General features: G+C 39.4%; 1 protein-coding gene across 7 annotated transcripts; it reads left to right on the top strand.

The window, feature by feature from the left end:
- The first annotated feature begins 490 nt into the window (after nt 1-490).
- LOC119011899 (choline transporter-like protein 5-A) lies at nt 491-23948 on the top strand. Of its 7 annotated transcripts, none has more exons than XM_037085349.1 (24): nt 491-1120; nt 1223-1262; nt 1623-2458; nt 5878-5926; nt 7194-7267; nt 9505-9589; nt 9958-10042; nt 10390-10518; nt 11669-11729; nt 12142-12265; nt 12766-12849; nt 13956-14068; nt 14239-14370; nt 14757-14856; nt 16698-16790; nt 16998-17085; nt 17995-18263; nt 18361-18455; nt 18610-18713; nt 18906-18979; nt 19246-19316; nt 19456-19544; nt 20614-20698; nt 22618-23948. In XM_037085349.1, exons 3-24 carry the CDS (start codon nt 2155-2157, stop codon nt 22713-22715), a joined length of 2406 nt encoding a protein of 801 aa, XP_036941244.1. In that variant the 5' UTR covers nt 491-1120; nt 1223-1262; nt 1623-2154; the 3' UTR covers nt 22716-23948. The 7 variants fall into 7 exon arrangements, with proteins under 7 accessions (XP_036941244.1, XP_036941247.1, XP_036941246.1 ...); XM_037085352.1 differs by having other exon boundaries at nt 491-1262; nt 1623-1902; nt 2360-2458; XM_037085351.1 differs by having other exon boundaries at nt 491-1262; nt 1623-1986; nt 2360-2458.
- Nucleotides 23949-24015: the final 67 nt, after the last annotated feature.

Raw genomic sequence — 24015 nt, 5'->3', positions numbered from 1 at the left:
GGACATCAGTGTGGTAGATCTCTGAGTGGCTTACCTACCTCCTATCTTCTACTGAGCTTTTCTTTGTGTCCAAACCAGCCTTCACTGACTGAGGTTTGTTCAGATATCTCTACAATCCTGCTGACTACAAAGGTTTTATACCTTCATGACACAGACTGGTGTCATGCTATTCACAACCACTGTGGAATCAGACCACAGGAAGGTTCTGTCAGTAGGGACCATCAGCTCAGATTTGATCAGTTTTCTTGGCTGGGCTCTGGTCGGGGCTGCAGATAACTCTCAAGTGACCATAGTCAGATTCTTTAGAGGAGCTACACATTACAGATTAAAACAATTCTGACACATGGGTTGATGTCCTTATTTACAGAATTCCATTTAGTTTATTAAATCACTTTTATGACATTATTTTAATATATTAGACAATATATTTATACACATGGCTTTCATCTTGAAAATAGAGGTTTGAGGCATGTGGATTTAGATGCGACACTTCTGGTCATTAGTAAAAAAATATGGGGAGATGTACACACATTATGGCAGTGACCCTTTAAATGTGGTTACGCTGCACTTGTGAGAAAGTGATGTATCCAAGGCAGGATACTGACACTTCCTGGTCAAAGAACAGCCGCAGTTCTGTGTGGCCGACGCAGACAATACAAATGTAATTGGGTTCTATGGTGTGTTGGCGACACCTACTGTTCAACCTGTGTACTGCCGTGCGTGCTTACAGCATGCTGTGTTCACGTGATCAATTAACGGAAATTGGAGCTACCGACAACCGCCAAAGACGGGAGAAAAGTGCTCGTCAGAATAACGCGACATCAGAAGACTGTTGTCAGCAGAGCTGTCAGGCGGCTTTAACAGCGGTAGAGACGTCAGATGAATTTGTGCACAGCTCTTTTAATGTCGCCCAACACACAGACCTCCAGTGGTGTGCATTGATAAACCTGTGATCAGTCACCACTGTGATAAAAACAAACTATTTTTGTCTTTTAAATAATGCAGTTTGAAGTGTCATCAGCTCAGACACGTGCATGTATAAAGTTAGAGTGAATAGGCCCACACTTGGACTTAGACTGTGATTAACTTGATTTACATGTGGGTTAAAAGATGGATAAAGGTATTATTTCCTTTGCAGTTATTATTTTGCATTATTTCAGCTGCTGTCAGTGTCCTGCATCATAACCAATCATGTCCTCTTCCCAAACACTGACCTCTGGAGAAACTTTAACAGCTGGATCTGGATTTTGTGAGCTGGCATGGTAAAGTTCAAACTGTCTGTCTGTTGCCTGTTTGGCAGTCTGTTTTGATTGTTTTTGTTGCATTCTGTGAAAATTCCAAATACAGAATTACTCACATTCAATGTGACAGTCACAAAGTGCTTTACAATGAGAGACAACATTCAAATACGAGGCAGAGTAGCATACATGACTTGCAGACATTGACGATACATTAAAATGTTAAAAGAGCAAAAGTCAACATGATAATAAACACTTAACAAGAAAGTCCAAGCAAGTTAATCTTGATCAGCTTGTTAAAGGTTCCATTTTGTAGAACAGACTCTCTATTTTGAAACATTTCAAGGCCTACACAAGATGTGTAACTGAATATTGTTTGCATAGCTGATCTACAGATACCTGCCTACTGCCTGGGATTATCACCCACACTGCAGTGGTCCACAGAATCAAAAGCAGCAGTGAGATCATTTGAGACTCTGACATCTCGACCATGTGCATGTGGACGTTATTCAGTGGAGCGGCAGGATCCATCTGAGCCCTGCCCTTCTCCTTCACCTCCTCCAGTGTCCGTGGAAGCCTCTGCGCTGTAGTCCACTGCCAGGATTTGGAACATGTCGTGAAAAGTCCAGCAATCACACAACCGAGCAGCAATTTGATTGTTAAGGTACTGAAGAACAAATAAATCAACAGACAGGACTGGAAGGACAAGATGAGACAGGCCATCAGGCCAACAGTCTTCATACACATGGTTAAGTAAAATTACCCCACACATTTTAAATGCTTCCTCTACTTATGGTTTGAGAAATCTGAATTTGCTTTGTTGCTGTTGTTTGGGTATTTTTACGAATTTGTATTAATATTCCTATAGTCCTGGTTCTGGACTTTTAGTCAGACTTACGTGTACTTTCCACTTGAAATGCACTCTGTACGAAATTGGCACCACCACGGTACTGCACTCTTCAACACAGATATTGATATTAACAGAGATAGCGCGCGCGGTTTGGGGGGTGGGATTGGTGTGTGTGTGTGTGTGTGTGTGTGTGTGTGTGTGTGTGTGCGCGGGGGCGCTGACTCTCACGGTCAGCTGCCTCTTCATTCATCTTTCCGCCGTCCACAAGCAGCACCGCGTGCCATGGCGCCCCACCGGTACATCGCGGGCAGGTCCTCCGCCGTTCAGACCGAGGCAGCCGCCGGAGCCGCACCGCCGGCCCCCTTCTACGGTAAGAAGCGTGAGCGGTGTGGACGGCTGACAGTTGGCAAGAGGATGTTTAAAATAATTGAGACTGTTTCCTGCTACAGGTAGGGCGAATGTAACAGCGGGAAGAAACACTGGGCAGTCAGGACCGCAGTCTGATGTGACTGAGCTCCACGGAGATGTTTAAGGAACAGCCTCAGATTAATATCTTTGGAAAACATTACATGTGGGATAAAATTCGATATCTTTGTTGTTGTCCGTACACTTTAAACTCCTGAGACACTCTGTGCTCTGACTGCCTGGTGTAGATGATGGGTGCTCACTCTAGGTTACGCTGACATTTAAAGGAGCACTCTGTACTTTTGTTGAAGAAATGTTAATGAGCAGAGAAGGATCTTCATTGGCTGAGTTTTTCAAACTAAATAAACAAACACTCTTTGTTTCCATGACTGAATAAACTGAATAAACAAATTGCCATTAAATGACAACACAGTTTATACTGTTTTACTTTGTTTATATGTGGCGGACCCTGCCGCCTTTCTAGCTTAAGACAGTGTTCTAGGACCTTATTTTTCTCTGAGAACAGCTGGTTTATTCACACAGAGAGTCATATAATTACCTAATTAATATTGTAATTATTAAAATTCTGAATTTGAATTATTTCTCCTAATCTACATAGTGCTCCTTTAAAAATTAGGCTACCAGTTAAAATAGTCAAGTAATCATCAGTAACGTGTCGATTTCCATTTCTTTTGAATTACCTCAATACCAAACATGTACAAATAAATAAAAAAGAAAAACATCAATAAACTGACTCGTATTTATTGTTAATCAAACTATAAATGGCAATAGTAGTGGTATCAGTGTAGGTATGGGTGTGTGGAGAGATGGTTGGGTGTAGGTGGTGGTTTGGGCAATAAGAGAAAGAGAGAGAGAGACCCAGTACAGTTAGAGGCTGGATTTTTATGGGTCCAGGTGCTCCAGATCTGGCTGTTACTGCAGTGGTAAACTGAGAGAGTGACAGGTAGAGTTGTCAATAACAAACCTACACAAACGCTCATAACCAGCAGCAGGGGCTGTCATTTTCTCTTAAAGTATGCACAATCTAATCTAACTTGATTTGAAATGCTAAAATACTATATCCTCATTGAAATGGCCAGGTATGCTGAAAACTAGGTAGACAAGACATGCAGATAATAGATAACACATGATATGTTGCATTGTTCCCTCTTAAGGCTCCCATACGGACGGTTGTTAATATGTCTTTAATGCATGAGCTAAAACCAAAGTTGTACTTTGCAAAAGTACTATTTTAGTTTCATACTGATTCGCACTTTTTGCAGAATACTGTGGATGGTCAATGAGTAGTGTAAAAAGAACCAATAAGAGCTGCTAACAGAGGTGTGGGTGCTTTGTTGTGAGCAGACTGTGGTTATTTTGGTCAGCAGGATAAAGATTAGCTGAGCATTACTGGTCACTAATGCCATCAGCTGACATCAGGTCTGTGCATCTCTCTCAGCTTGTTTTGTTGTACGATAACTGCCCACTCAGCACCAGATTACCTACATGAATATAAAAGACACTGAAGTGAGAATAGAATACAATAGCACAGAATAGAATTGATTTCATTGCACTGCAGCAGTTCAGCCAATCGTAGACGGTTGCTGAGACAAATAAACACATAGCAACAGCTAATTTAGCCAGTTAGCGTGCTTGGGGCGGTGGAAATATCACCCCAAGCCTATGTTTAAGTATCCTGGCAACCAGAAACAAGTGTTGGAAATCAAGATGGCGAACAAGAACACAGAGGGCTTCAGCTACCCATACATTCTGTAAAATCTCTCTTGCTAAACCCCTTCAAAAGGAGCCTTTAATGGAAAAACTCTGTAGTAAAGAACTTGGACCTGAGAAGCCCGGTCTGAATTTAACACAGCATACACATGAGAAAGGTACAGTGCACCAGAGGAGCCTCTCTCTCTGAATTGGTAAGACAGGAAGGCTTGGCTAACTGGATGTAGTTTTGCAAGTGCAGTATTCTGCTTCCCGTGTTTACTTTTTCACCTGCTGGGGATAAATACTACATGGATTTTAACAAGAGTCAGAGACCTTAAACATCTGTCAGAACGGATCAAAAAAACAGGAAAAAACTCACTAACACCTCAGGGCTTCCATAAATTAAACTAAGTCACATTTACCACCCAAAAATAAGATCTGAATCTGAAAACATAAAATCTAAAACCGAAAAAATTCAAAATCAATAATTTATTCAAAAGAATATCAGAATTAAATCAAAATTATATTTGAATTGATATCAACCTTTTCCTAGACTTATTTTTATTTTGAAAATGTTAAATGTAAAATGTTTTTGTTTTTGCATTAAAACATTTTGACAAGAAAAATAAATAAATCATTCATTGTTTTCAAACCCTTATAGTGTAATGCCAGAGTCACAGCTTTTGAGAAAATCAGGTTATAACATTTTCAAAAGATCCCTAAACCGTGCCTGTACTGAAATGGTTCAACAACAGTTTGGTTGCCTGGACTTTTGGTCAACTAAATTTTGAAATAGTACGAGGTTGACTAAATATGATTAAAACCTGATATGTTTTTCTTTTCGTTCGTTATTGTTTGATTTTCAAAACCACAGTTCTTTACAACAGCAGGATAAAACAGAAGCCTGAAAAATACACAAGGAGAACAGTTAGCAATAAAATAGAAAAAGGAGAAATAAATACACCTTTTACTCTTGCAAAAAAAATAAATTTTACTGACAACACAGATGTTCATTAATTGTTGAGAGAAGCTGCAATTTTGGGGCAACAAAACAGAATCTCACCTAGGCCCTGCTCTGACAGCCTGTCACAGCCGGCAGCTGAGACACTCTGTGGTGTTGGGAATTTATAACTGAACAGTGAGCAGGATGCACACTTTCTCTAAATGTGTGGAAGTCTGATGTTTTCACATCGCAGATGACAAAGACGGGCATTAAAACACAAGTTTTACATCAAATTGTTTTATTGAACAGCCAGAATCCGAGTCCTGAGTAGGGCACAGACCTGCAATCACCCTTATCCATGTATCTACAAATTCATACAAACAAAATAGTGGTTTATTTCTATGGTTTCACCACAGTGTGTCTCCTGAACGGTAAAGCGCCATCTGACATCAAGTAAACACAGAATTGGTCAGAGCTGATCATCCTTTACAGGGTCTAACTTCTCACTCCAATCTACCTCTCCCAACTCAAGTTTTTATAATGGTTATCATTATATTGTATCACAAGTAATAATGATTGTAGTATTACAGTACTAATACATCATTAATTACCACCGTTACATGAACATTTGTGAACAACGTTACATATCACAGTTTATTTATTTGTCCCCCCCCCCCATGTTTTGTCTGAAAACATTAACCCTTTACATTTCTTTTTGTTTCATCCAGGGGAACCACAGAAGTTTGATAAATTCTTCAGAGGTCCAGTCCGTAAAAGGTAGCTCCATACTTCCTTCATTGCCTTTGAACGGATGCTGTAGTAGTCTGTCCTGAGTTATTATCGTCACATATAATGTCACACAGAATACAACAAACAGGGAAATTCTTTGTTGCTTAGTTCCAAAAGGAATCTGACAAATATGTAAATAAATATGAATATTGCCATGAAATAGACAAGAATCCAACAAATAGATAAAATTTAAAGATGACCTCTGTGTGACAGTGATGCATGGCAGTCAGTCATGCATTCAGTTACTGTATAGATAGAGCAATGCTGTGTTATGTATTGCTTTCTCTTGTAATATGTTGCAATGTTTGGCATTGGAATGATGGCAAACATGAGTCAGTGTGTGTGTCAAATAGGCACTAAGCTCAGACTATGCACTTATCTCTGCCCATGTTGTTGCACTGTTGCTGTAAAGGTGCGAGTTTAAGTATGCTGGTACGCTGGTGAACTGACAGCAGCACATGAAATAGAATAACTTATACAAGGTTACAAAGTTACAAGATACATTTATTGTAAAAAAACTAAACAATGTTTGACTCCTGCTACATCTATTTTGAAAAATGATGTGGGTGTTGCGGATGAGTTCGGGAGTCTCACAATCTGAGGAGTGAAGCTGCTGTGTAGTCAGGTGGTACAGCAGCAGGTACTTCTGTATCTGTTGTCAGACGGCAGCAGGATGAACAGACTGTGTCTCGGTGGCTGGTGTCTTTTATTATCTTTTGACTCTGTGCAGACATCTCACTTCACTGATGTCACTGATGCTCTGTAGATGGTACCACAACTCACGTTTGTAGTTGTGTTTTCCACTTGCCGCCGTTTTGCCAGTCAAGAAGTGTCGTTCTCCGAATGCACATGGAGGACAGTTACAATGGACCCCTCCTAAAGCTTAGTTCCATATAAATACATGGTTAATTTGCTGTTTTGTCGTTAGCGAAAAACAATATTGACCTTGAAGTTGCAAAAGGAGCCTGATATAAGAAACAATACTAGAATAAAAAGCTGGAAAAGTCCCGTGATCTCACTTGGATAGTTGTTGCTGAAAGACAGTAGCGGTCCACCTGAACTCTTTCGGAGATCGACACTTCTTGACTGGCAAGACGGCGGCGAGTGGAAAACACAGCTACTAACGTGAGTTGTTCAAAAACTTTCTTTTCTTCTAGTAAACTCTGTGTACACAAACAATGTTCTCAGTCACAGTCAATCAGTTCAGCTCAACTGAAAGTCCCATGGACAACTTGTTACTTCTCTGTCTCTTTAGAAGCTGCACTGACGTCTTATGTTGTTTGATCTTCATCACTGTCATCCTCTTATATGTGGCACTGGGAATAGTAGGTGAGTATACACACACACACACACACACACACACACACAAATGCTACACACTTGGTGATGCTTAAGTGTACGGTTTTGTTTTGTTGCTGTAGTGGTAGCTGTCATGATGTTTGTTTGTTGACGTATTATTGTTTATTGGTCAGTTTTGCTCATGATAGTCAGTGCTCAGATTCATTTACTTGACTGTAAATATTTAATAAATATTTGCATTTTGCAAGTGAACATCCTTGCATTTTTACAGGCTGCATTTTCCTATTTGGTTATTGGTCCCATTATTAAACATTTACATTAATAATTTTGGTAACTGCTATTAGTAAGCAAACCTTGTGAAGTACTCCATGGAGCCCTGAGAATAGCTTGTTACATATCTAGCCTAACAAGGCATCTTTGCATATATAAGATGTATAAGAGCTTCCAGGTTTGATTCCCACCATGGGCAGTAGTGTTGTTAGATACAGGGCCGTTTCAGTCTTTCTGGGGGCCTGTGCAAGATGCTGTTTGGGGCCACTATTTTGTCAAGGATAGATTCCTAACCCTATTAGTGATCCACAAAGATGCAACAATCTATTACATTTCATAAGGAAAACAGGCCGGAGTCATGAAAACCTCTCTGAAATTAAAATCAAACATCTTAAGTTGACCCACCCAAGCAAGTTGAACTGATAGAAAATGATAATGCAAGGTAAACAATGGGGATCGTCTATAGGTCAGTAATTGAAACTGATGCAGTGTTCCGCAAAAATGTTAAATTGTAAAATATTTTTAAACTTAAACATCCTGGTCCGGTGGTGCTGAAAGCAGCTATTCTGATTCCTGGTCCGCAGCTCCAAAATATTTCAGAATTGCTCCTGAAAACAAAACTCCTTAGGTTAACTAGCAATATAATAATGATGAAATAGTTCATAAGCAGATATTCATACTATATAATTGAGTTATGTTACACTAATGCAGAAATTCATAATCTGGTTTTACATTAAACATTGCAATGTACAGTACAGTATCCCTTCAAAGTGTCCTCAGATATTGAGACTGGACTTCGAACCTGAGGGGGCCCCCTAGTGGTGCGGGGGCCCTATGCACCCGCATAGTCCGCATATAGCAAGAAACAGCTCTGGGTAGAAACAACCTTGAACTCTGACATTTGTTTGGCTAACACAGGTATATGTGTTAACCCAACAGAATGTAGATTTCTTGTGAAGTTGATCAGAACAACCTGTGTTGTCCAAATCATAGTCCACATGGATATATGTGTTTTAACCTACTGCAACTTTTACTATGACTACTGCTACTACCACTAATACTAATACAGCCTTTATACCGATAATGCTTGCCCTACTACTACTGCTAAACTACTGCTGCCACTGCTGCTCCATGGCAGAGTGGGTAAAGCACATGGCTAATAATTCCAGTGGTGTCGGAAGGGTTTTAAATATGTTCAATATATAAATATGTAAATATGAACAATTAATGATAGATTTTTATGCCTTTGCCAGAGTTTTTTCTTGTCAAGTGGTGAAAAAACACACTCGGAACACTGAAAAAACGTCAAAATGTGTCACAGTCTCTTTACAATTTTGACAACACTAAATGGTTAAAATATTAAAAATATTACACATTTAGTAGCTCAATTAGTAGTATGAGCAGAGGCTGTGTTTTCACCACAGTGGCCAGTGTTCAGATCCACTCGGTTGCTCCATGATGCTCATGCACTGGACGTCACCTGTTTGGGAAGAGACTTTTGTTTGTAATTTTTTTCATTTCTAGCAATGGACATTTCAGCATTCACACTGCATTATCAGCAGGAAATGCATTTTATAGCTGTAATATTAATAACTACATAGACGAGCCAAATTCCAGACCACAAAATCAAGTAAATCACATGTATGAGATTCCTTTGCTAATTAAATTCCTTTGCAATGTTTTTGGGATAATGGATGGCTGAAGTTCATCATACAGAGAGAGAGATGTAGATTTCTCCATGGTTACTGGATGGATCATAATTGTTTTCCTTTTTTAGTGAAACTACAAATAGCGAGGTATTTTGCACAGAATTTTGTGTGTATAGAATATATAACTATTACGCCTACAAAATTAAAACAATATCAGATACATAATATTATTGTACTGACTGTGTCTAAATCGAGTTAATTGATAGTATCCTATGGATCCAGCAAGTCTTCATGTTTCTCTGTGAAATGATCTGTTCTGTCTACCTGCCTGTTTGTCTGTCTGGCCAGCCTGGTTACATGGAGACTCCAAGAAAGTGCTCTATCCAACAGACAGCTATGGCCAGTTCTGTGGTCAGAAGGGAACTTCCAATGTGTAAGTCTCCGATATCAATCAAACAATAGATTTCTTTTACACTCTACAGGGGGTTGCTGTGGGGTTCCAGAGTAGAGAGAGCATGTAGGAGATCATAAAACATCACATTAAACCAGACTCAGAATCAAACTCCCATGTAGGCTTTTTCTCTTGCTCAGAACGACCTTAACCTTATCTTTTAATATGGTTCTACCCTACTCTGAGATAAAGCAACGATCTCTACTCCCACTCTGGGGGTTTATCGAAAGACATGGGACATGTAGAAAATTTAAAAAGAAGCAAATATTGCAGTTTATCCGACTTGATGACCTTTGGGTTGATGACACACTGTGTATGTGTTTGATTTAACACTGAACACTTCTCTGCAGGAAGAAACCCATCCTATTCTATTTCAACATCCTGAAATGTACCAACCCGGCTGTACTCATCAACCTGCAGTGCCCCACAACTCAGGTACTTTATTAACAACCAATCATGTGCTGCAGTAACACAACGTGATTCTGATTTATCATTTAGTTTAAAGAGAATTACATAAAGAACAGTGAGGACTAAACTACTCTTCACTTCAAACACTGTAGTACAACACAAATTGAATTCAATTTGTCAATTTATCATACCTTACATTAACAAACACGCACATATTGTCAAGTGCCCTTCACGTAACTGAAGACAGCTTGATGTTTACTAGCTGACAGTATGTATATTGGCATTGATAGAGAATCTGTTTAAAACATATATCCATAGCAGTGGCTAATAGCTTTTAATTAATTAGCAATTAATCATTATAATTTTCCTTTCAGATGTGTGTGGCAAAGTGTCCGGACAAGTTTGCCACCTACGCTGACATGCAGCTGCAACACAAACTCAACAAGAGCCACTGGGAATATTACAGACAGTTCTGTAAGCCTGACTTTAATAACCTTGACAAGGTACCAAAACTGATTTATGTTTCACACCAGTTATTTAGAAACATGAACAAACTGCACAGGGATTACTACTGGACTTTATGGGGTTTGATAAGCTGTGGTCAAATAGAACCAGTAATGCACAGCACAAATTACAGTACTACAATATTATGACAGTAAAGTGAATCCTTTTTTAAATTCGAATGGAAAGAATCTTAAGGCACGGCCAAGACTTATGGAGGATATGGCCTGTCTGATATCGCTGTGCTGGTGTTGTTCCTTGGACATCATGATTGATGTCGCTCATTGAAACTGGCTAATCACGCTGTTCTGATGTCATATCTTTGCGACTCTTGATAGCGTTCCTTATGATTAATGTTTCTCTGGAATCATAATTTCAATTTATGGAAAAGCAACAATTGTGCAGTTGTGGCTGAACGGGTTGAATGCTGTACTGTCACTCAGGAGACCAGAGTTTGTATCCCACTTGGAAAATATTGTTATACTTTTCACTTTTTACATTATTTTATTTTTACACGAAGTTGAAGAATTATCAGAGCCGACAGGGCACAGGACGGATGCTTGGTGCTCAAACGCAGTTAAAGTGGATGGACAGTAGGGAAGTAACCATGCCAAGAACTCAAGGCAACATATAATCATGATTTGTAGTCCATGGTATGATACTTTTCACAATATTAAAAACAACGAAAAGAAGACTTGAACAATGTCACTTGATAATAAATGTGATATGTACCACATCCATTATTTGTCATTACAGAATTAGTTTTTACTTTTTACTTGAGGTACCTTCACTTTCCTGCTATATTGAAATGAAAGTAGCCAGTCATGACCTAAGCATATGTGCAAAGTACCCATTAATTGTCTGTTTCCCTGCGTTGCAAAGCTATGACATTACAAAATGTAATGCAATGAAAATCCTGGAGCAACATTATTTCTGATGTTTCAGGAACAACAGCAGCACGATGATATCAGATCTCAAGAATCTCTGCGTGTTCAGCGATGATGTAGTCCTGCTTTTAACCTTCACACCAAAAGAAGACACACACACACACACACACACACACACACACACACACACACACACACACACACACACACACACACACACACACACACTATTCTAACACTCGTGTCTCTCCTCTGTTTCCTCCAGCCACTATCTCAGGTTCTACGAGATGAGGACTGTCCCTCCATGATTGTGCCCAGTAGACCATGTAAGGATTAGAAACTTCTCTCATTAGAATTTCAACTAATTATATATGTACAGCATTTACATTTAAAAGTGGACCCCCACTTCATAAAATGTGACATTTTGTGTGTGCCTAATTCAATGAAATAACTTGACCATCTGTTCTGTCATATAGATTTGATTTTACTTGTATAATTGATTGCATTGATAAGCTAAATATTTTTCTCTCATGGTGTAAATTCTGTTTGAGAGGAGGTGTCATTTTTTAAAAAATTGATCCTATAAATAGTTACACGTTAGGAAATTAAACTTAAATGGAAAGTATCAGCTCTCGTAACGTTCACTTATGTGTTCACGTGTGTGTGTGTGTGTGTGTGTGTGTGTGTGTGTGTGTGTGTGTGTGTGTGTGTGTGTGAATGTGTGTGTATCTATAACAGTTTTTCAGAGATGTCTACCAGACTTCATCACTCTGAATGGGACTGTGACTACAGCTAACAGAACCAGATTTAAAGATGCTCTAGAAATGGCACACAACGATACTGAACTCCAACTTCCTGCAAAGTACTGCAACTTCTTCTGTCATTGTTTATTTTCGTATTTCTTTTGTGCATTGTTGAAACTCCCCAAACCCAGAACACTTGTGACTAAATCACCAGCAAAGACTAAGACGTTCTTCATGTGCAAACCTTGTTAGACAAAAAAAAGTCTTTGTCAGGCAATGAAGGGAGGCGATTATGGATAAGTGCACACAGTTTCAGGGTTTAGACAATAGAAAAAAAAAACGTATGTGTGATTTTTTTACCCGATACTTGCTGAAGAAACATGAAATATCTTATCAAGACAAAAATAATGCAAATTGTATAATGAAGTGTCTAGCTGATGAACATGAATCTTAAAAAAAAACGGCATTTATCTGTACCCTGTCTTTTGTGTTTGTCGTTGATGTAACATTGATGGGACCAGTCTCTGTCTCCTCTGTCTGTTCAGAATCCTTCTAATCTAAAGTCAAAGTCCAAACTTTTCTTTGCATAGTGACACTGACTTCTCTCTCCTTTATGCAGGGATGTGACAGAACTTGTGGACACTAAGCAACTGGGCATGAAAATAGTGGAAGATTATGCCAAATCATGGACCTGGATACTCATGTAACTAAACAACACACAGAGAAAAAGAGTAACAGTGACAAGAAATCGTCTTCTCTCTGAATAACATTCACAGTAAAATATGTGACAACTCCAGCTTCCTCCCACAGCTCGAAGACATGCAAATGAGGTTTATGGGTCACTCTAAATTTCTTGTTGGTGTAAATGTGAGCATGACTGGTTGTTTCTCAGACTCAGCAGCACATGTAGCATAGTGCTTCACAGCTGATCAGACAGTAGTACTGAGTGAAGTGAGAGGAGTATCAACTTGCTTACTGTTTTGTGAGTGAGATAGGCCTTCATACTGAAAAGCCAGTAAATGACGAGCTCATCACTTCCCATTTTCAGTATAACCTTACCCTGTCCCTGACAGCCATCAAGTCATCACGCTTGCTAATTCTAGTGAGGTAGCAACTAGCCAGCTTTAGTTTGTCAGTACAGTCAGTAACATAGCAGACTGAAAGGTAAATGTCAGAGCAGGTTCCTGCAGCTGGGCAGACACTTTTGAATCTGTTCGGCGATAATTTTACGCTCGTTGGTTACCTCATTAGTGAGTGACGATGCTGGAAGGTGAAACAAGTACGTCCCATCTTCTACTCTTTGTGGCAACAAGCTTATCAAACTTGTTAATGCTGCATGTTAACAGTGAATATATCGCTAAAGATGACATGTGTTGATTATCAAGAAACACTGTTCACTGATTGGGGTTAAATTCACTAAAGAAATGGTTTTGAAGTGGAACAGAGACGCAAACATTAGTGTCATAGCCTGCTTGAGAATGAATGGGGTTTAAAAGAGGAGCGGTGGTGGAATGCAACTAAGAACATGTACTTGAGTACAATTTGTAGGTTATGGTCGAGACTTGCACATTACTTGAGCATTCCAATGTAATTTACTGCTACTTGTTCCACTCAACTCCACTTTTGTACTTTTTAATTCACTGCACTTATTATCTTACAGTTAAAGTTGCTAGTTACTGTTGTCAGTAAAAAAATTCACCCACCTGTAGCATTCACCATTATCCTTTAATAACTGCTTTGTTACACAGACAGCATCATATTCTCACTTGATCTTTTTATCTGTGCCTCGTGTCCATGCATGTGTTACAGGGGGCTGCTGTTATCGCTGGCTGTTAGTCTGGTCTTCATCCTGCTGTTGAGGTTCACAGCTGGGTTGCTGCTGTGGACTACCATCATCACTGTCATACTGCTGCTGGCATATGGTGTGTGTAGTCATCATTCTATCATTCTAATGTCCTGCATTAAGGTGCTGTGGACTTAACAGCAGAGACGTGACTTGAAAAGAAACACTGCGAGAGGCAGTTCTGTAACCTCCTGTTAATTTGACTTCAAATTCCACATTGAATGCATATTTGTATGTTTGTGTGTGCAGGTATGTGGTACTGCTCCATGAAGTTGTCCCAGCTCAGACACAAGCCAGGCTCTGACGTCACCATTGTAGAAGTCAGCTTGCAGACTGACCTGCAGGTCTATTTACAACTCACACAGACATGGATCATATTTTGTAAGTCTGTTCTGGAAAAACTCACAGGAAATCATGAGAATCCAGATTGTTACTTTTAGATGTTTAGTGCCAGTGTTCTTCAGTTAAGACCTCTGTAACATTTAGAAAGTTAAGAGTAACATCATATCGCCCTGTTAACCATTTCTTGTTTTAATGAAGTCAATTTATTATACCAGTCATCTAATTATTTTACATCAGCTTCAGACTATTCAGAGGATGTGCTAATTATTGAATCCTTCACTGGTCTGCTTTATTCATCATGAATCATCATGCATCATGAATAAAGCAGTTCAGTGCTAGTGCGAGGTAATGTTTTTAAGAGTATGTGCGCAACAATCTTGGCCCTGAAAATATATACAGCATAAAGTCTTGTTTGTGTTTGTCAGTGGTGTCTCTGGGAGTGACAGAAGTTTCCATCCTGCTGATGTTGATCTTCTTAAGGAGAAGAGTCCGAGTGGCTATCGCTCTGCTCAGAGAGGCCAGCAAGTATGAACTCTAGGCACCGGGATCGAAATTGCAAGTTGTGTGAATGGGAATGATGGGATTAACAAAAAAAAACAACAAACAAAATCTATACTGTACAGTAGACCATATTCACACGGCGGCCATTTTACTCTGATGTTACGCTCAGGGTGGAAAGCTCAAATGTTAATATCAAAAGCATGGTGTTGTACCGCTGTGCTCCAGGGTGCAAGACGTATATAGAAACTAATAAATCATCATCAATTCACCGCTTTCCCATTGATCAGCAGCTAAAAAGATGATGGACAGTTGATATGGGAGGGACGTCAGGCCATATTTCAAGGGATTTCAACTCATTTTCATGTAAACTCCATGACTCTCTCTTCTAAGTGATTAGCAGGGCTTTATAATGTGTTAAATGATATATATCTATATCTATATCTATCTATCTAGAAATCAGGCTTACAGGCTGGACACACAGGATGTGTGTGCTGCTGCATGGTGTTACCTCTCGCTTTTCTTTTCAGCATCCAATACTTTCTTTCCCTTACTCACTCTCGTTTCCTCTCCTTCTTTCTTGCTCTATCAGTGGGGTAAAGGAAAAACAACTCAACATATTTATTAATAGTTATCAAAGTCAAACTCCATGTAGACAGATAGGGCGGGCAGGAGCCGCGGTGTGTGTGAACACACAATCCACACAAGTTTTGGGGCAGATCACTGAACACTGATCGCTGCAAGCACTGATAGAAAGGACATTTCTTTAATTTGTCATTATTCAGTTGTTAGTTAGTAATTAGTGGCATAATGAAATCACCATTAAGATGATGTGGAAATAAATAGAAAGGAACAGGTTTAAAACTTAATGCAAAGTTATCTCTTATCTGTAAAAAGAGATTCAACAAAAATGAAGTGAGTCTCTGTACTGAGGTCTTTGTGCCCTGAAGCCACCATGACACCACCTGGTCACTGCTAGTACCTGCTTACTTTTATCCTTGACAGAAGTTTGATCAAATGTACACCTTCAACTGGATCTCACGGAACACATTTGTTGTCAGTAGCCCACTTTATAATAAAAATCAGCTGGTGTTACAGCATTGAATGCTTTGAATGTGAAGCTGCAGTAGGACACGTGCAGTTTGCATGAGCAGTACATTAACACAGCACTCTACAGAGGGTGAAACGATTTTCTTGTTAAAAGCTGGTGTGTCATCAGCCAGTGGGAAAAGGTTGTTACACAGCAACCAGCGCCCCTTGGGTTTTGGACCCTTGATTGTTGGGTGTTTGGTGGAAGATAACTATGACTAGTTTGTCTCGTTTCTGAAAAAAAGATTAGTGTTGGTTCAGGGAAGATAATACCATCGCACTCAATAATATTGTACAACATTATTCTCTTGATATCAGCATTTGAGCGAAGCATGACATCAAAGGATGATAAAAAAAAGAATCAATTTTGATTACCTGTGTAGTCTGTAATTCTAAATAGTGATAGTGATACGTATGTATCTCTGTCATGCATATGTATCACTATGATGTAGCACTATATTTGTCACTATGATGCAGATGTCTGTATCATTATGTTGATGATTATTATGTCTGAACTAGTCACATTCACCCATTTACACACACATTCATACACTGATGGCAGAGGCTGCCATACAAGGTGCCAGCAGCTCATCAGGAGCAATTGTGGGGTTCAGTTTTCTGCTCAAGGATACTTCAACATGCGATAATCAAGCGATTCGATAAGCAGACGACCTGCTCTACCTCCTGAGCTACAGCCGCCCCTTCACTGATTTAACAACCCACAATGAATACAGCCCATGGGTTGATGTTCAGGGCTTATGATTTCTTTGTTGTTGCAGAGCCATCGGTCACATGATGTCCACGCTATTCTTTCCAATCGTCACATTTCTCTTGTTGACTGTTTGCATCTCCTACTGGCTGATGACGGCTATGTATCCTTCAGAGTAAACAGAAAAACAAAGAGTTTTATGTTGACTTTTGATAGTTCAGAGCTGAGAGATTCATCGAAGAGTTCACAAGATGTCAAAATGATCATTTCTGAAACTCTTAAGTATCCAAAGTATGGCAGGTTGATTTTCTATTTCATTACCTCTCAAAGCAGCTTGTAAGATGTGTCTTTAACCAGCACTGTGAATCAGTCACCTAGCATCCTCAGGTAATCCCATCTACAAAGTCGTGTCGCCTGATGTGAGCTGCCCCTACGCAAACAGTACTTGCAAACCTGAGGTACAGTACATTATAAACCAACCTAATTTATTTTTCTGTACTGAATGTTTTTGGTCTTTTAGGCCCACTAACAGTCTAACAGCATTTGTTCGAAGTTAGCAAAGGTCTTTAATAGATTTGAATTGTACTTAGCTCTATAGGCAAAGTATGCGTACACATACAAGAGGACTTTGTCTCCAGTTTTCTCAATGTTACACACTGTTTCTATAAAATTTTACTGTTTCTATAAAATGTTTCTATAAAAATAGAGAAAGAAAAATACATACAGCTGAATAAGGACAACAAAGCTGAACAAAGACACATAAATATAAATGTGTGACACAACTTAAAACAACATTTGTGTATGTTTTTGAAACCTAAAATAACCACTTTAAAATTTTGATGGGACAGTGTCTTGTAACAGGGTGAATGGTGTCTGTGACTTGTTTCTGCTTCAGATCACAACTTTACATGAATGTTTACTATCACATCCAACTTTTCAAAATGGTCATATAATGTTTAATGCCTTCTATAAGGAGCAACATCTAAAATATGGCGAGACTCTTAGTTCAAATGTATGCAAGCAGGAAGTTTGCTCCTTACGCCAATAAGTAAAGAAGCATACACACAGAATGATAACTCTGTTATCTCAACATGAGTCACACTTCAAACTGAACAGAAATAAAATAAACACTTACACTGTGTTCCTGTGTTTGGTCCAAATAAATAATAAATGATGACAGTATCATGCCAGTCTTATGCAGACCCCTTCACTTAAAACGTTGGACCAGTTTATTTAAAAATGTAAACATACTGTATTCAAATAATCATAATTGAATAAATAAAATTGATATTTCAGAAATTGTACAAACCTACTTGAAGACAGAGTAAATAACTGTCCATTGTTCTCCCCCCTCACGTGTCTGTCAGACCTTTAACAGAACCAACGTCTCCAAATTAGCGCTGTGTCAGGGTTCTCAGTGTCTCTTCGCCTTCTATGGTGGGGAGACACCCTACCACCGCTACCTCTTCCTGCTGCAGCTGTCCAACCTCCTGGTCTTCCTCTGGCTAGTCAACTTCAGCTTAGCCCTGGAGCAGTGCACCCTGGCTGGGACATTTGCTAGTTACTACTGGGCCAAGAGGAAGCCTCAGGACATCCCACCATGTCCACTCTTTTCATCATTCAGCAGGGCCATCAGGTCAGGGCATGTTCAGAACGCATGTTTCAAAGTGTGAAGTGTGTGGTCCTGTTTGATCTTTCCTCCAAAGTTAATAATGTAATACATCTGTCCTCAGGTATCACACAGGGTCTTTGGCATTCGGAGCTCTAATTCTTTCAGTTGTCCAGCTGGTCCGGATCATACTGGAATACCTGGAACAGAAACTAAAAGGTTTACACACACACACACACACACACACACACACACACACACACACACACACACACACACACACACACACACACACACACACACACACACACACAAATTACTACAATTGCTACCATTATCAATATACTAATCTTGCCCTTGTTTATCCATGTAGGTGTTGACAACAGTCTGTCCAGGTTCATTCTGCACTGTCTGAAATGCTGTTTCTGGTGTTTGGAGAAATTCCTACGCTACATGAACCATAATGCTTACATCATGGTGAGTTGATTAAGGCAGTGTATGATCAATAATAATAATCATACATCTTGGTTTTATATAGTGCCTTTCAAGAGACCAGAGGAAGCTTTACATTAGGGAGGGCACAGAAACCAAATAATAACAGTATGAACACCTATCCACTGTTCATGGTGTCACCAACAAACTTCAGCTGTTGCTTCTCTTCTCCACCAGGTGGCGATCTATGGTAAAAACTTCTGTACCTCAGCCAGAGAAGCCGTCTTCCTCATAATGAGGAATGTAGTCAGGTAAGGAGACTCTCCAGAACCGTTCAGGTGTCCACTAATTCTCTCTTGAGAAATATATTTTTTTTTTAGTCGATACGTTTTTGCTTGATAATGACAATTACAGTTATTACCTGTGAACACACATTCCCTGTGTGAGTGACAGAGACTAATCAGCTAATCAAAGCAAGGTACCCTGGCTGTGACTTCCCGAAGCTCACTGGAACTCTGTTCTGAACCTCCCTGTGTTAGATGAGGAGCAACGCTTAACTTACTGACTGTGTCTGTAGGGTTGCCGTCCTGGACAGGGTGACGGACTTTCTGTTGTTTCTGGGCAAAGTGCTGATAGCAGGAGGAGTTGGTAAGTGACAATGTATGGCAGACAAGCCACTGTGAATGTGTCACTGTGTCAGACAAATATAACACAAAGACACCAGCACAGTGTGTCACCCTGTGTGTGTGTCTGTGTGTGTGTGTGTGTGTGCATATTTGTTTTCCAGGTGTGGTTGCATTCTTCTTCTTTACCAGCAAGATCCCTGTTATCCAGGAGGAAGTGCCCAATCTCAACTACTACTGGGTCCCTCTACTGGTCAGATACACAAACACACATAAACACTGTAAATGCATGCATATACACGATGAAAATCTTTTAGCCCCATTGTGCACTGTGCACATTAAACAATAATATTTGAGCAATGAAACCACAATTCCCCAGACATTGTTTAATTTGAACCTACAGGATCTGACAGTACAAACTCTGGTCTTAAGATTGGATGGGGATAACACGCTCCATACAACTTCTGTCAGGGAAACATCCTCAATCTTCATATAATCCATTTTTGGCCAGGGATTATAAATTATGTATCAAGAAGCTGACAAAGGCATGAAAATACAGAAATGTAAATAATATCTTCACCCAACAACAAGACATCGCTTCCGACCATATCAGGACTCACATTTGATGATCACCTCCTCCTCGTTCCACTCTCCTCATTCTCAACGCACACAAAGTCGGGCGTTTTATTGCACTCTGATGCAGACATAAAAAAGGATGTAATTTCTGTCATTCTGTGATCTGGAGAAGGTTGTCCATGCATTTATTTCATCTCACCTTGTCTACTTCACAGTTACTCCCTGTGTACATGTCTCAAAAATCCCTCCGTTCCCTCCAGCTTTAACAAAATGCTGCATCGTTTTCATAATAAAAGCCAGTAGGTTGCTCTGCCTGTGCTTATGGAGCTTCTAAACTTTGAGCACATACTCCAGTGTCCATAATCTGCAGTTCACTTCTCACCTCGAAATTTCTCAGAAGTGAATTCCATGACGAAATGTCATACATGAATAAAATGATAATATACAAAAAAAAAGGGATGGCCTCTTTCCATGCTGCTCTCTGCTCCTCGCTTGAATTGAAAATAAAATGTGGATATTTGTGGTGTCAAGTCACCGACCCGTGCGCCTCTGAACAAATACGCTTTTCAGCACTTCTAGGAATTTTACACATTCCCTGGAAAATGCAAAACTCGTCAGTGTATTTTGACAGTAGTTGGGGTGCAAAAGATGAATACAGATGAATTCGTTGTTGAGAAAAATGATGTCTTAGGTTCCTACCTGTAAACATTTGTAGTCCTGCTTAACCTGTGTGTTTTTCACATCAGACGGTGGTGATAGGTGCCTACCTGATTGCTCATGGCTTCTTCAACGTCTATGCCATATGTGTTGATACACTCTTCCTCTGCTTCTGTAAGTACAGCCGGATTAATTGTACAATGGGGTGCACTACACTGTACTGACAACACACTAATTAAACTGAACAAATGTAGCCAGCCTCCACCTGTCATAATGGCAACAGTCCAGTATTATGTTCTAATTTCTTTTAATTCAATTTGCTTGTTGGTTAAAATACATTAGACGACGAATGCCTTGAGGTCAAGGAAATGAAGGAGGAAAGTTTGTACTGAGTAAGAATGACAATTACTCTTAACATATAGCATAGTGAACTTTGGAGCTTTTAAAAATTTACATCTAGTCTCTCGGCCCCCCAATGTGTATAGGACAAGCCCTAAACTAGTGTGTTTAGGGCTTGTCCAAGTCCATTTTGCTAACGGTGGATAATCTGAGTGCAAAGAGGTGGTATTTAGACTGTGAATTAGTCTTGGGTGTCTGAAGAAGCCTCTTGGATGAAAGATGAAACATCTTCAAAAAATGATACAGCGCTTAGAATAACCATGACCTGGATAACTGAGAGCCTTCTTTAACTGTATTTCACAACGTGAAACGAGTAGCATTGAAAGCAATGCAGGGATGATAATATGATAAACCCACCTGAAACAGGTTTGGGAGGGGTGGCAGACATCATCTGGTATGCAGAAAACCTCTACCAGTCAACACAGTACAAATATCTACTGAAGCCAGTGAAAAGTATGAACTAACCTAATTTAAGAAAATTACAAATGAACTATGATAACAATGATATAACAAGTACTATATATATAATCTCCAATGAATATCCACATTTTCACACACAAAACTTATAAGGATATTAAAATAATCCTCAGCTCTGAAGCCATAGTAAGCAAAACCTGTGGCACTGTGGGGTTTTATTCAGGATATTCTAGATGTGACAGAAATACTTTAATATATCACAGAACCAGAGTTTGGTTGCATACAGTGAAAACTAGTGGAGATATGAATTTTTAAAAATGACAGATCATTCATTCTGGTAAAATAAATAAATAAATGAGACTTTATGTTATTAATTTGTATTAATTTATTAACAGTTTAAGTGAAAACATGTTTCCTCAGGGTCTCCTGGATGATCAGGACAAATGTTAACACAATCCAGTAAAAAAAAAAAGAGATTGGTGTGGTTTAGAATACACATGTCACTAAGTGCCGAAACTCAGAATTTAAAAGGTGTTTGGAGCACAGCTTTAGGATTTTGCAAGGTCCTATTAATTTGACAGAATTTGCAACAATTTTTTTGATTTGGGGGGTTTTTGGAAAGTGTCTATGACTGGACTAGGAAAGTTCGACATTTGAGAGACTTCCACAGAGAACATTACTCTGAGTGTACCATCAACATGATAGACAAGTCCTTGGAACACTCACACTCCCCTCTGATACACTCATTCACCATGTAAAAACTGGGGACATACGATAACAATAACAGACAGTTTCAACCTGTTAGAATGTCTAGCACCACTGATGTACAGATTTGCATTTGTCTTTAATGTGTCCCTAACCCTAACCCTAACCTCCTGAAAATGACAGTGGGTTTAAATGGCCTAACACAAGGTTTTGTTACAGCATACATAAAATCATCCATCCAACAGCATGTATTAATTGTTCTTTTCTATACATTACTGATTTTGTTTCAGACAGGTCAAAACTCTGTTACAGAAAAAATAATAGTGGAACTCTAATGTGATCTCTTTTTGCATGTGGATCTTTAACATCACTAACTAACCTCTTCTGTCTTTTTGTCTCTATTTCATGCACAACCACCCTGCTTTTCTGTTGTTCTGCTTCTCATCTGCTTTTCATTCATCATTGCACCTATTTCCTATAATCCATCTATCCATCATTCATCCACACCTGCTTCTCCTCCTATACTTCCTGTTTATCCATCCATCCATCCATCCATTCATTGATCCAACTAGGTGATGACTTGGAGAGGAATGATGGTAGTTCAGAAAAACCTTTCCTCATGTCGCCGGAACTGCACAGAATTCTGGGAAAATCCAGTCAGGTGCATTGAAATCCTGTTATCCAGCCCACTGCATCAGCCATTCTTGTTAGTCTTTTTCTTCTTCTCCTGGATCCCTTCTGAAGTGGCACCCCACCACACTAATGCAGAAACTTACTGAAATGACGGATAAAGTGTTTTTAAATAGAGCCAATGACGATGTGTCAGGGTCCTCAGAATTGAGATAAGAAGCACCCTGAAGCTCACAGTGAAGACACAAGAAGATTCACTGTGTGAAACCCTCCGTTGTACTTTTAATTATACCTTGTAATGTGTTGTATGTTTTGATCGAATGTTCAGAAAAATTCAAAGTGTGTCTAAAGCCTGGTTATAGGTAACAGACACCGGAGGTGAAGGCTCTAATCGCTTTCTTTTGATGACAAGAAAGAAGTGGCATTGAGCTTTGTGACCACCTCACAATCTGCAGGGAGATTTTGAATGAGGGTATCTATCAAACAAACAAAACAAAACAAAAAAAAAACACACTGATCATCTTTTATAAACAATATAAATGATATATGATAGGGGTGTTGGAGTACATGTATTCGTCACACAAGGCGAACGCACATGTACGTGGACAAAAGCACAACCGTTCTGCTCCACACACCAATCCAGGAAGTGTCAGTGATGTGCCTTCTAAATGCCGTTATACAAGAAAAGCAGCAGAGGACAGAGAGGATGATACTGTGATGTGGTACGCACACAAGAGACAGCTGAGGTAGAGGACCCACCTGCCGCCTGCTTCAAATCAGCTGTGAAGGAAAGTTTGAGAGTGTGTGGCGGATCAGGAGGGGAGGCTGTGACAAACTGTTGTTTCACAGATAAATATGAGTGGAAACACAGATGTGTCGCTAGAGTGAGGCAAGAAATCAAACTGTTTATAATCAGCCTCAGCCCTGCATGGAAATGATGGTCACTGTTTACTGCTTAATGCATTAACAAAGAAAATGAAGCAGCTTTATGTTTTCAGGCTCCACACCTGTGCACAGACTTTCTCAATGAGGTCTGAAACAGTCAGCGCATTTACATCAGGGCGTAACACATTACTGCTTACTGTGGCTTTCCAATCAGTTAGGTACACAACCTCTATAATCTGTAACTATGTGTTTCCTTTTCTTTTCTTCTTTTTTCCTTTTCACTTACATTTTTTTCTATTCATTTTTTTAATATTTCTAATGTCTTAACTCAGTAGAACAAAGTGTATCTGTACTGCTGTCTGTTGAAAATAAATGAGAAGAAACCCAGCCTTATGCATTTGGGTTATTTTGTTTTTCCCCACAAACCGTGACCTCTGTGAACTGTTAAACCCCTG

The sequence above is a fragment of the Acanthopagrus latus genome, chromosome 21 (assembly GCF_904848185.1).
Source record: "Acanthopagrus latus isolate v.2019 chromosome 21, fAcaLat1.1, whole genome shotgun sequence".
NCBI classification, from domain to species: Eukaryota; Metazoa; Chordata; class Actinopteri; order Spariformes; family Sparidae; genus Acanthopagrus; species Acanthopagrus latus.
The sequence above is the reverse complement of the archived record's forward strand: the minus strand, read 5'-3'. Positions and strand labels throughout refer to the sequence as shown.

Excerpts from the sequence above, each read along its gene's own strand:
- LOC119011899 (XM_037085350.1), top strand. The coding sequence starts at position 2,155 with ATGCACTCTGTACGAAATTGGCACCACCACGGTACTGCACTCTTCAAC. Across the intron at positions 11,730-12,141 it reads GATTGTGCCCAGTAGACCAT|TTTTTCAGAGATGTCTACCA; the intron begins GTAAGGATTAGA and ends TATCTATAACAG. Across the intron at positions 19,545-20,613 it reads ACTACTGGGTCCCTCTACTG|ACGGTGGTGATAGGTGCCTA; the intron begins GTCAGATACACA and ends TTTTCACATCAG.